Raw genomic sequence first — 14,390 nt, 5'->3', positions numbered from 1 at the left:
TTAAAAAAAAATGATGATCGGTAAGGAAGCACAGTGGAAGCTTGTCCACAACACAACAAAAATGTTGGAGTCAAAATCATGCACCGAAGTTTTACACACTGACTCTCACAACAGACAAAACCATAGTGAAAGTGTATCTCTCAGGGGCTTAATATGGCTATACTAATATAACACTAGAACCCAGTGTTTGATTAACACTGAAATAAGAACAATTCTGTAGAATTTACAGTAAAAAAATAAAATAAAAAAACGGCAGCTATTGAGATACTATAGAGATATTTCTAAATGTACAGTATATTTAGTTTGTATACACAAAAACAGTCATTTGCTGTATACAGTGATGAAACTTACCGTTAACCAGGTATCATTTACTGTAGCATTTTTAGTTTATTACCATTAAAATAATTAAGACCTATCAAGACTGAGATTCAGTTTGCTGCATTTTGTCAGATTGCTGTAGTTTATTATAACCCTTTTTAAGAACCCAGTGTAAAGATATCACAATTCACCATGCTTCAACACCTGTAGTAAAACCAGTTGAGTTTAGTGATATAATACTTTCTGTCTTCATTAGTCTTAGTGTGTATGAAACCGCTCTTTCTGTCTCTCAGACTCTCCTTCTTCTGCTAATAGGCTGAACGGTGCTGGTTAGAGTTCAGAGAGAGGCTTTATTAGCTGTGGTCCAAATAAGATGAGACAGGGAACGACAGGAACAGACTGAGAGCTACCGTGACCCAGATTTTTGGTCAGTGTACAAGACTCGCTTTCTCTTTTTCATTGCTCTTGCAGACACACAGAGACCTTGTCTGATCATGAGAAGGGAAAGAAGCATTGGCTTCACGAAACATTCAGCTCAGCCCCTTAAAAATTGATGATTAACTCAGATTTTATTTATTTTTTAAATTATTTTTTTATTTTATTTTATTTACAATTTTAATTTAATTTAATTTAATTTAATTTAATTTAATTTAATTTAATTTAATTTAATTTAATTTAATTTTTTATTTTTATTTTTATTTTTATTTTTATTTTTATTTTTATTTTTATTTTTATTTTTATTTTTATTTTATTTTTTATTTTATTTTATTATTTTTATTTATTTTTATTTATTTTTATTTTTTTTATTATTTCATTTATTTATTTATTTATTTTAAGTTGCCCAAACATCAGTTAAAACAATGTATGTAGGGTAGATAACGTTCACTTGGAGTATGTTTCTTTTCAAAACATTTAAACATATATTAGTGTTATTTTCCATTAAGCACAATATAATTATTTAATTTAATTAAATAATAATTAAAATTATTATTCATTAATTCTAAATAAAGTCATATACGTACTATATTTTATACCTGATATTGTTAATTTAGCACATTATAAATATTGTAATAATTTTATTTTTAAAAAATTAGTCATTCATTCTAAATAAATAATGTATATTTGTAATAGCACAAACATTATATTATATTATGTTATATTATATTATATTATATTATATTATATTATATTATATTATATTATATTATATTATATTATATTATATTATATTATATTATATTATATTATATTATATTATAATTGATTATATTATATTATATTATCACATTATAAATTATTTATTCAATCATAAATTAATTTCTTTTAATTTTATTTTTTACTTTAAAATTGCATATCTGTAATAGCAAAGTGTAGAGTATTTCTATTTACATTTAATGACAATAGCAGTTTCAATATGATTCCACATTCTTTTACTTAAAGTAAGTTCCTACATTCCTTCATTAGGTAATTTACTTAAGTACATTCATGCTTTCAGTTCAGAAGTTCTTTTAACAGTAAATAAAATAATAAATAAATAAATAAATAAATAAATAAATAAAGCCCAGGCCTCTTTCAAACTGCAGTGTTTTGGTAATGACTGCAAGCTCACTAAAACACTTCCTGGCAGGATTGCGTACGAGCGTTTGTTCGTTATATGTGGAGATGTGTGTGTTTTTGATTGACAGCTCTGATTGGCTGTGATGCGCCTGCTGCCGCATTGTCAGGTGTGCTGTTGAGTGACAGCCTCATGTATTACCGTTATCTGAATACGGCGTGTGACACATAATTGTTCGCCATTTTATCTCGTGCAACCAAAATGACATTTCCTGTAGCTTCTCATGAATTGTTGTCTTTATCTCAACATGTAAGTGTTCAATGTCCGGGGTGTGAGTTTTTATTTAGATAGCTGAAAAGAGACTTGAATGTATTTTTACACATTCAGGACACGTCCTGAACTCGGGAAGGTGAACTGGGACTCAGTACAGATGGCAGGGGAAAAGAGAGCAGAGCCTGACATGTCCTGTCATTTACCCAGAAGGTGTGCACGCGTGTGTAAGTGAGTGTGTTTATCTGCATTTTGTGTCAGAGAATAGCTGTCACGCACTGTCAGCTATGGAGAGCCTAGTAATGACACATATTTATCTAGCCATATGTGCATGGATGAGGGTTACACCACATTTAAACTCTTAGAATCGCATTAGAAAAGAAAGAGTTTGTGGCTTACTCGTTTAGTGCTTGTGCGGTAGATACTCAGAGACCTGAATGGGAGTTCATACAGATTGAGTGGTGTGGGTTTGGTTAATGCGTGTTCTGATTGAGTTTCTGGGCTTGTTTTTATTCAAATGGGTTGTGAAGATTATATTTGTATGATATGTTGTGTCAACCTAACAATAAAAATCTGCACAGTTAGTATGTTGCAACGCTCAAAATAAAACAGGTTCTTTAGCAGTTCTTCAGCTTATAATCATAAGAGAACCTATTTAGATGCTATGTAGAACCTGTAACGTTTCTTTGGGGTGAATGACGTGCTATAGCACTATATACACTCTATAAAAAAGGTGCTTCTTAAAGTAGTTCCCCTATTTTTCAAAGCTGAATAATTACTTTTAGTGATAAATATCACCTATATATTTGTATATAGTGCATTTAGCACCCCAAAAAAACTGTTACAGGTTCTTTATAGGTTCTATGTAACACTTTTATTCAGCACTATTTTATAGGGAAGTTTATTTTCTTTTGTATTTTGATTAGCTCTAGTTTGAATATTATTATTACTATTATTTTATTTATATGTTCAACATGTTATTTATTTATTTATTTATTTATTTATTTATTTATTTATTTATTTATTTATTTATTTATTTTAGTTTACATGTGTTTGTTTGTTTGTTTGTTTGTTTGTTTGTTTGTTTGTTTGTTTGTTTGTTTGTTTGTTTGTTTGTTTGTTTGTTTGTTTGTTTGTAAAAGTGGCGTTTTTATGTATTTTATTTATTTTTATTTTTTTATTTTCATTTCAGGAGACCTGAATATGTATTGTTATTTAGATGTATGTATTTATTTATTCGTTTGTTTACTTACTTGCTTTCAAGGGTTTGTTATATGTCATACAATCAATTTGTTGCGAATTCTGTATTAATTGTTTTGTGGTTACTTTTGTGGTCTTGAAATTGTAGTCCAGGAAAAGTTGATTTTTATACTTGTTGGCAGAATCTGAAGGTTTTAAATTTTAGATGGCATGTTTGAAAGTGTAAGTATTTAATTTTGTGCTTCTTAACAGTTTGGATTTCTTTGTTAGTTTGATTGCTTATATGTATATATGTATGTATGTATGAATGTATGTATGTATGTATGTATGTATGTATGTATGTACACTCATCAGCTACTTTATTAGTTACATCTGTCCAACTGCTCGTTAATGCAAATTTCTAATCAGCCAATCACATGGCAGCAACTGAATGCATTTACGCATGTAGACATGGTCAATACGATCTGCTGCAGTTGAAACTGACCATCAGAGTGGGGAAGAAAGGGAATTTAAGTGACTTTAAACATGGCATGGTTCTGGGATTTTCATGCACAACCATCTCTAGGGTTTACAGAGAATGGTCAAAAAAAAAAAAAAATCCACTGAGAGGCAGTTCTGTGGGCGCAAATGCCTTGTTGATGCCAAAGGTCAGAGGAGAAGGATGAGAATCAGCTTCGAGCTGATAGAAAACAGTAAATCAAATAAACACTCGTTACAAATGAGACATGTAGAAGAGCATCTCTGAACGCACAACATGTCAAATCTTGAGGCAAATGGCCTACAAAAGACCACACCTGGTGCCACTCTTGTCAGCTAAGAACAAGAAAACTGAAGCTATAATTTGCACAGGCTCAACGAAATTGGACAATAGAAGATGAACGGATGAACATTCAGATGAACATCTTCTTCATTTGGTTAAACATCTTCTGATGGCTACTTCCAGCAGGATAACGCACCATGTCATAAAGTACAAATAATCTCAGACTGGTTTCTTGAACATGACAATGAGTTAATTGTACTCAAATGGCCTCCACACTCACCTGACCTCAATCCAATAGAGCACCTTTGGGATGTGGTGGAACGGAAGATTCCCATTTTGGTTGTGCAGCCGACAAATCTGCAGCAACTGCGTGATGCTATTATGTTAATATGGACCAAAATCTCAGAGGAATATTTCCAGTACCTTGTTGAATTTATGCCACAAAGGTTTAACGCAGTTCTGAAGGCAAAAGGGGGTCCAACCCAGGTCCAACTATTAAGGTGCACCTAATAAAGTGGCTGATGAGTGTTTGTATATTTGTTTCAAAATCTAAAACTGAAACTAACACACCTAATTAGTTGTGTTTTATTGTAGCTTAGCAATTGTATGTATTCATTTGGTTGTTATTTCAAATTTTATAATATGTCAAGTTAAAATCTAAAACCTACAGTAATTACAACAAAATATACAGCAAATTTTGTTATTGGTGTTTTTAAGTGCTGAGGATTTCTGATTGGTTCCTAGGTAGTCATTCTGGCTGGTTGCTAAGGTGTTTTGTTTGATTCCTGTGAGTTGCTAACTACCTCAAATTGGACACTTCTGAGTGCTGCTGAATATTTGTAGCATTTGAGGTTTGTTGTTGATTTATAATTAATGTATTCATTTATTGAAAGAAAAAAAAAGCAGTTTCAGTTTAGTTCAACTCATGTCATTAGTTTCTGTTAAAAGCAACAATGGCTAGCAGTTGCTATGGTGTTTTATCTAGTTGCTGGGAGTCCAAGTCAAAGGAGACCACCCTCAAGTCTTGATGCGGTCCATTGCTTTCGCAAACAGCGCTACAGTAATAAAGCCTCGGTGTGTTTTTCTGTATAGCATGTCTGGGCTATTTGACCCCAGCTGGTGTTTAAATGGCAGTGTCAGCGGGGTTCCTCTAACACTGGTCAGAAGAGTGTTCACCAGCCCCGGCGCCCACAGCCGGCCTCAGCGCTGGCACGGTGCGCCTGTTAGCGGTGGCTGATTTATGGGGATTAAGCGAGCTTGTTGGCAGCGTGCTACTTATGGGCATCCAATTTACTGGCTGTTTCCTCCTCCCCCTCCTCTTGCCCTCCTTACTCTTCCACAGCTCTGTGGGTGCTGTAGTCCCTGGCATGGCGGATGATCTTTTCGACGAAGCGGGATGCACAATTCTTTCAGGAGCTTTTTATAGAGCGTCAATTAGTCTTGGAAAGCGTGAAGGAATATTCCGGATGGATTTGTAGTAGCGGCAGTTGTCCCAGTAGAAGTGGGAGGCATGGAATAGTCCTCCGCCACGTTTATTCCTACAAAGCTGAAGAGGTGCATCCAGGACCTGAAAAGCTAGTTTGGTATTTTTCTGACGTCGTCTGTTGCCCTCATTTTGAAATCAGTCCATACAGTTTTGACACCGATCTTCTCGAATGTGCAGAAATAATGTCAAGAGGATGTTGTAGGTTTGAGAAGATTGACCTTAGTGAAAGAAATCATCTTTATTATTGCTTTATCAGTTACAGGCCGCACATACTGGCCTCATATTGTTTCAGAAATTAATAGCTCAAACTCCTTGAACTTTGTTTTATATTTAATTTGAAAAACCTGTCCAATCTGAAGTCGTTTCAAACACTTTGCACAGTAGTGCTTCTTTCCCTTGTAGTATTAAGTCCAAAGCCAAGATGTCACTGCAAATGCTTAGAAGTGAATACATTGTTGACAACATTTACATGGACATCAGTAATCAATTGATTTGCCTAAATCTGAATAAGACATTCATTCATTCATTCTCTTGTCGGCTTAGTCCCTTTATTAACCTGGGGTCGCCACAGCAGAATGAACCACCAACTTATCCAGCAAGTTTTTACGCATCGGATGCCCTTCCAGCCGCAACCCATCTCTGGGAAACATCCACACACACATTCACACACACACTCATACACTACAGACAATTTAGCCTACCCAATTCACCTGTACTGCATGTCTTTGGACTGTGGGGGAAACCGGACCACCCGGAGGAAACCCACGCGAAGGCAGGGAGAACATGCAAACTCCACACAGAAACGCCAACTGAGCCGAGATTCGAACCAGCGACCTTCTTGCTGTGAGGCGCGCACTGCCTCGCCCCTGAATAAGACAATAATATGATTAAGATGTTCACATGAGTTACCTTCTGAATGTTTCTTTCAGGATCTCGTTTTATATGTTATAGCTCAACTAAATGTTATAGCAGTACCTAAATATCAATTTCACTATGGAAGCACTCTTTATATTTTGAACTTTGAACTGTGAACTATACTGTGAAAAAAGCAACTCCAAATAGTCATGTATGTTGTGGATATTTTGAGCAAAAACGATGTAAAATACTAAAGCAAACTGAACATCACCGACTGGGATTTCTTTCAGCAGATCAGGCTTTATTATTGTATTTGGACCCCTCTATATCTGAGCTCATGAACTGAATAGATGAGATCTGAGGATATAAACTGCAGTCTCTGCATCCACAATATTCAGACTTTTTCCTGTTTTTTTGGAGTTCTGTAGAGTCATGCTTTATCTCACTAAACACTATATCACTGCATCTGTGGTCAATTCTAAAATAAGCCACAAGAGGAAAACACTAAAGGCATCCCTAAATGATTTGCTTCTGTGTCTGGCTTAGTCACCAGTTTTCATGCGCGGGAAACTTCTCCAGCTCACCCACTTCCCTCACATGCTCTGAATGTGTGGCACGTCCCAGAGGAGACCTTAGCCTAGATATTAGAAATATCTGCAGCGCCTCAGGAGAACGCTGTGCCAAACCTCACCGTATGTCTCGTGAAGGAAGAGAGGAGGGCAAATCACAGGAAGAAAAAAAATATATATATTTAGCCTTCATCTTCATAGGGAAACTGTCATCAATGTTATGTTTTTGACAGGGAATGTGCGGTCTGTGGCATGATATTTTTGGGTTCAGGGCTTGATGTTGTATTTATTATAAATACTGCAGCAGTTTTGTAATCTGTCATTTTAAATTCTGATGTCGTTTTTGATGAATCCTGTCGATAGAAACTACCAGCCTGATCTCACAAGAAAAGGTGAAGTATTTTACATTTTGCCAGATTAGTGGCTAATTTGTATTCAGTCGTACAAAAATGTACGATTTTAGGAGGTGTGGAGGTATGGCACCCAACCCAACCCCACCCCTAAACCCAACCATCATTGCATGATAAGCCAATCATAGTAAATTTTACAAATTAGATTGTACAAATTCATATGAATTGGGCACTAAATCAAAAAGTTACAATTTGCCGTGAGATTGGATTGGAACTACAACAGTATCTTTTTTTTTTTTTGTCATAATCTTTTTTCATCAAGGCTGTGTACTGTATTTGACATTAGAGCTGTGTTTATGTTGGACGGGACTTTACACTTAACAGTACATTTTCATTTGTTAAGTAAGGGATAATGTACATTTAGCATTCTTATTATTTCTCTGGTTGTTATCTAGGAATAACATGGTATGTCTCATAAATGACCAATCAGAATCAAGTATTCCAGAAAGCATTAGTTAATACACAAAGCTTTTTGAGCATTTATTAATTCTGTTAATTATTTATGGTAATCTATCTATCTATCTATCTATCTATCTATCTATCTATCTATCTATCTATCTATCTATCTATCTGTCTGTCTGTCTGTCTGTCTGTCTGTCTGTCTGTCTGTCTGTCTGTCTGTCTGTCTGTCTGTCTGTCTGTCTGTCTGTCTGTCTGTCTGTCTGTCTGTCTGTCTGTCTGTCTGTCTGTCTGTCTGTCTGTCTGTCCGTCCATCCGTCCATCATAATAATAGTTTTACTTTAAAATATTTCAAGTTTTGTCCACTTTGGGTGAAATTGCATTGGGTCCAAAACTAAAAATTTCTTATTATTTATTTATTTATTTATTTTATTTTTACTTACTTTATTTATTTATTTATTTATTTATTTATTTATTTATTTATTTATTTATTTATTTATTTATTTTATTTTTTACTTACTTTATTTATTTATTTATTTATTTATTTATTTTATTTTATTTTATTTTATTTTATTTATTTATTTTTTTTTAATGTTATTTGTACTATTAATAAATTATAAATATAATGCAATGAAACTCAGACCATAACTTCAATCTTCATATTCTTGTTTGCTTTATGAGAATTTTTGGTTATTTGATTTGGTTAACACTGAAACAAAACCTGAATATTCTCATCCCATACACAGCAGAGGCCAAGACCTACAGGGCATTTATTAAGCGCGTGTTGACTGCAATGCCACAGCTCTTCTTTTCTTTTCTTTTCTTTTCTTTTCTTTTCTTTTCTTTTCTTGTTTCTTTTTTTTTTTTTTTGCGCATGTACCTTTTGTAATCACAAAAGGTGAACCAAACAATAGCATTTTTCCCTGAAAGTGACAATATTATTAGTTTCATTGGTTGTCATCTAGGAATGACATAGCACGTCTAATGAATATCCAATCAGAACACAGCATACACAGCAGACGCCAAGACCTACAGTACATTTATTAAGCACGTGTTGACTGCAATGCCACAGCTCTTCTTTTTTTTTTTTTCTTCATTTATTTATTTGCACATGTTCGAATCACAAAAGGTGAACCAAACAATAGCATTTCTCCCTGAAAGTGACAATATGACATTCCCAGATTGCGACTGCAGGACATTGAGCCAGCTGCACTGAATAGTATCAAGGATTATGCGATTCCAGATGTACAGAGCAAAGGTGAAGAGAGAGGCTAATGAAAATGGAAAGAAAAGCAGGGCCAGAATGGGCACATGCTTAGCGCAGAAGTCTCTCTCTCCCCCTCTCGGAGAGATAATGGCAGTAATTGGAGCGACTCGCGGCTCCTCTCTGTGTGTTTCTCTCAGATAAAGCGGCGTGTGGATCTGCGACATGCTCTCTCCATTCGCAATTAAATGTTCTGCACACAATGTGCGGCGCGTGGCCAGGCAGTGGCTGGAGCTGGAAATCAAATGGCTGTTTAAATCCCCTCGGCGGAGGCTTACAGTGGCCGTTCACCCGGCTTGCTTTTCTGCACACTGCAGCCTCTCATGACTGTACTTGGGCTTTAAATTCGCAATGCATTTTGCTTTTTGTGGGGCAGACTAATTCTCCTGATTTACTGGCATTAAGGCTTTACGTTTCGCATGCGGGGTTGAGCATCTAAATTGCTTCCAAAATGCTCCATGTCTGCCCTGCAAGTAAGTCTGATACCTATTTAAAATTTTGCTTTCTTTGTTTTTTATCTTATGATGATAGTGAGCCATACTATTAAACTTTTAATATTAGTTGCTTAATTTAATTTAATTTAATTTAGTTTAATTTAATTTAATTTAATTTAAGATTAGATGATTTATGTTTTTATTTAATTTATTTTATTATTAGATTTTTTTTCCTTCTTTCTTTCTTTCTTTCTTTCTTTCTTTCTTTCTTTCTTTCTTTCTTTCTTTCTTTCTTTCTTTCATTCTTTCTTTCTTTCTTTCTTTCTTTCTTTCTTTCTTTCTTTCTTTCTTTCTTTCTTTCTTTCTTTCTTTTTTATTTATTTATTTATTTATTTTAGCACATTGAATACATTTTGTATTTAAAAATCTACATTTAAAAATATGAAAAATGTATTTAATATCATTATTTCATTTGTTTTATTTAATTTATTTATTTTTAATTTAATTTATAGTAATTTAATGTATTTATTTATTATGCATTTATTATGCATTTATTTATTTATTTATTATGTATCTATTTATGTTTATTTTATTTTATTTTATTATCAGATTAAATTATTTATTCATTTATTTGCGCATTTATGCATTAATAAATTAATTAATTTATTTATTTTATTTAGTTAAAAAATCGAAATATTTTTTTTATTTAATTCAGTATTTAAAACAATTTTATTTTATTTCATTTGTATTTTTTATTTAAATTTAGAAATTTCTTTTTTAAATTTTTGTTGTTTTTTATAATATATCATTTGTTTATTTATCTGTTTATTTATAGAAACGTTGATATTGTTTCTGTTTTAGAAAACATCAATTCAACATTGAAAAATTCACAATTGACAATTCAACAAATGAATATACACATTTTTACTTACTAATAATTTAACTAATAGTAACCCTTTTTTTGTTGTTGTTGTTTTTTTTCACCGAGGCATTTAACGGCTCATAAACAAGGCCGTTTTTCTTGTTTAACTGTGGAAGTCCACAGACTGGTGTCAGACTCTTAGCTTGTTCTGCTAAGTCTCAGAGGCATTGCTTCATCCTAGTCGATACATCTCGAAGGTGTATCGATTTCAAAGTGATGCCATGTTGTTTGGGTGGGCCTGTGTGAGCAGTTAACAGTGGTCTCCTCTGCGTCTGATCGCTGCTGAGGGGCCGAGCGGGTTTCATCTGGTCATGTTACAGTTACACAGAGCCCAATTAACACATGAAAGGTGCTTCCCACCATCTGACTGGCACAGCGAGAGGACAGGCTGGTTAAGGAAGCGATAGTGGAGGAGCACAGGAAAACCAGCTGCCACTATTTGCTCCAGCAATGACAAGGTGAGAGGAGCAAGAGAAAGGAGAGAGAGAGCAGATGAAACAATTTAGAGCTTCCTCTTGCCTCATTCATGCTACAGGGATAGGAAATAGAGCAAGAAAACAAGCCAAAACCTCCTTCAGAAAGAGCAGTGACAAGCCTAAACATTATTAGCATTTACAACACTAACATTTACACTGTCACTTACAGCACAGAGCTTTCAGAAGATATCTATCTATCTATCTATCTATCTATCTATCTATCTATCTATCTATCTATCTATCTATCTATCTCTCTATCTCTCTATCTCTCTATCTATCTACCTACCTACCTACCTACCTATCTATCTATCTATCTATCTATCTATCTATCTATCTATCTATCTATCTATCTATCTATCTATCTATCTATCTATCTATCTATCTATCTATCTATCTATCTATCTATCTATCTATCTATCTATCTATCTATCTATCTATCTATCTATTTATCTAGCTAGCTAGCTAGCTAGCTAGCTAGCTATATATCTATCTAGTCTGTCTGTCTTTCTACGCCAATGGTCTAAAACTGTTTCTGGAGGGCCGCAGCACTGCATAGTTTAACTTCAACTACCTCCAACTCACACCTGATAGTTTGGTTGTCGCGGATGAAAGAGTAGAGGGTTGGGGAGTAGCGGAAGAAAGTGAAAGTGAACAGCGGACAGGGGAGGAGGGCCGTTGAGGAGGAAGATTTCAGAGGTTCCGGATCTGATGCGTTCCGGCACAAACTCATTCATTCATACTTTCTTCATATTCAGATCACACATGCATAATGTTGTTATTTTTTTAGCTGTATTTTGCTTTGTTTAGTTTTTCTGATTGGATCATTGATGTTCATGCAGTGAGTATAATGGTAATCTTAATCGATTTCTGTTATATATATTTAATATATGAATTATATGAAAAAAAATTACGGAAAGGCAGTACATTTTTTAAAGTAGGTTTTATTGTTAGTTTGACAAAGAAAGAGGAATTTGAACAAATTTTGTATATATATATAAGAGGTGTGAACCTACCCTAGTCTCACGGTTCTGTTCGGTTACGATTATCATGCCATCGATTCGGTCTTATTCGATATTTCGGTGCATCACGGTGCATTGACGGTGTTTTCCATACACAGTTTTATATTTTCTTCACAGCAGCATTTCTTGTATTAAAATGTATGATTATATATTTATATTTATATACTATTTGTAATTCATTTAATACAAACAGTCAGATATATAAACTGTAACTTTAAACAAAACGAGCATTTAGCAAATAATATAAACAAAGATAAATATCCAGCTCACTTTTTGATCCTTGTCTAGTTTTCTTACACCCCTTTGATGGGTCAGACCCTCAAAAAAAAAACGATCTCACAGCTGATGCATGATAGACACAGTGGAGAAAGAGAGAGAGAAAGAGAGAGAGAAATGGAGTAAGGCTACTTTCATTCTCTCGATCTCAGTGAAAGAGGGGCTATTGTTGTATATGTCAGTGAAAGACTGATCCAGCAAACACACACAGGGAAATTGTGCACAGTTTATGAGTTCTAAGTAGTTAAAGTGCTGTAAATACTCGCGATCGCCTCCCTCGCGACAGAGCGCATATGAGGTAAATGACGTCAGTAATAACCGGTTATTATTATTACTGAACCGATACCGAATTGTCCGCGTCTGCATCGCAGTGCACTGAAAAAACTATTATTTTTGACACCCCTAATATATATATATATATATATATATATATATATATATATATATATATATATATATATATATATATATATATATATATATATAAAGTTTAAAAGATGCACGCTCAACTGTTTTACTGTCAGCTTATGATTTGAATCCAGGAGAAAGTAGTTCCTCATACAAAAGGGTTTTTGAGACTTGTTTGGTTTTGTTTTTATATACACAATTATGCCGTCAAACTGTTGTATAAACGCAATATCACACGAGTAGCAGTGCGATATGGCTGTATATCGGCACTGGTGGGAGGCGTGCGTTGGCACGAGGCCGCAATATATATATATATAGATATATGATCAAAGGACATAAAAGTACCCATAGTTGAAGAATTACCCATATTTTTCCCCAGTCCAATAGTCTAGCTGTTTCTGATAAATATCATCATAACTTGTGGTTTTGTGTCAAGTTTGTTTTATTTAAAGATCACAAATTTCCATGGCAAATGGTGTCTTTACTTTTCCACCCCATGTTTCAAAATGTTGTGTGTATACCACATTTACAAATGAGACCCCAGATAAGTTGCATAAAAAAAAATAATAATAAAAAAATGATTGCAACTGTCAATATATTGAAATTAAATAACCAACTTAAGCCAGTTAAGTCATTGATTTACATTTTTATGCTCTTTTTGTGTGTCATGTCATGAGACGAGTTTCTGACTACTCAATGCTGCGGCTCATGCGTTGTACAATTACACCATAACTTACTTGAGTGCTTACTGTAAGCGTCTTCTATCTGTTCTCTTGCAGCCCTTGCTGGGAGTGAATGCGATGCCGTGTCGAGGCTAGAGGCAGCGGTGGACTGTTCCAGAGTCAGTGGAAAGCCCCTCTAGATGAGCCAGTCACAGCCACCCAGCTGCACGGTAAAGGAATAAGGATTTAATATGTCAACAGAGGCCGAACTCCAGCCTGCTGCCAGACCCAGCGTCAGAAAGGACTCCAAGAAGAGAGGTAAAAACACACACGCATACAAGAAACACACATACAAACACAGACCTGCGGAGCTGTTCGGTCTGAAGGGGGGAGACTTTCAAATCACAGGCACACTGAACATGTTATGCACACACACACAGACAAACACACACACACACACACACACACACACACACACACACACACACACACACACACACACACACACACGCATGCTTGCACTGCTGTCTTTGTGGAGACATGCCATAGACTTCTATTGCTGTTATGACTGGATAAATGTCATGTAGTATTTTTAGTCATTTCTTTTCCTTGGGTCAAAAATGTCAGATTCTAATATGTTTGAAGAGGACATGTGGTCAAAAACTGACCCTCACATTCACTTAGAAAACCATAGTGCTTCAAATAAAGAATCGACTGGGATACGCACTGAACTGAATGGATTGTTTTTTTTTTTAAATGCTTAAACCACTACTCACTAATAAATAAAATTTTTTATATTTATTTATTTATTTATTTATTTATTTATTTATTTATTTATTTATTTATTTATTTATTTATTTATTTATTTAACTTATTTAGTAAGTAAAAAAAGTAAACATTTACTTGTAATTTAATTTTCTATTTTATTTAATTTTATTTTGTTTCTATTCAAGTAAGACTTATTTGTTTGTTAGATATTACAATAAATATAAACATATCAAAACATTATTTATTTATTTTTATTTTTTATTTATAGAAAAGTTAAAATAAAAGTAAACATTTACTTTTAATTTAATTTTCTATTTTAATAATTTTTATTTTCTTTTG

At 33.9% G+C, this 14,390-nt stretch overlaps 1 protein-coding gene across 29 annotated transcripts in view; it reads left to right on the top strand.

The window, feature by feature from the left end:
• The window catches only part of dab1a (DAB adaptor protein 1a), a 696,745-nt gene that overhangs the window by 480,382 nt on the left and 201,973 nt on the right, over positions 1-14,390 (top strand). For all 29 annotated transcript variants that reach the window (NM_001040685.2, XM_073933221.1, XM_073933212.1 and 26 more), the window contains 1 exon segment: positions 13,401-13,601. In NM_001040685.2, coding sequence (NP_001035775.2) covers positions 13,535-13,601 — 67 coding nt within the window. In that variant the 5' untranslated portion in view covers positions 13,401-13,534.

Source organism: Danio rerio, chromosome 20 (assembly GCF_049306965.1).
Source record: "Danio rerio strain Tuebingen ecotype United States chromosome 20, GRCz12tu, whole genome shotgun sequence".
Lineage (NCBI taxonomy): Eukaryota > Metazoa > Chordata > Actinopteri > Cypriniformes > Danionidae > Danio > Danio rerio.
This window is presented reverse-complemented; position numbering and strand designations above follow the sequence as displayed.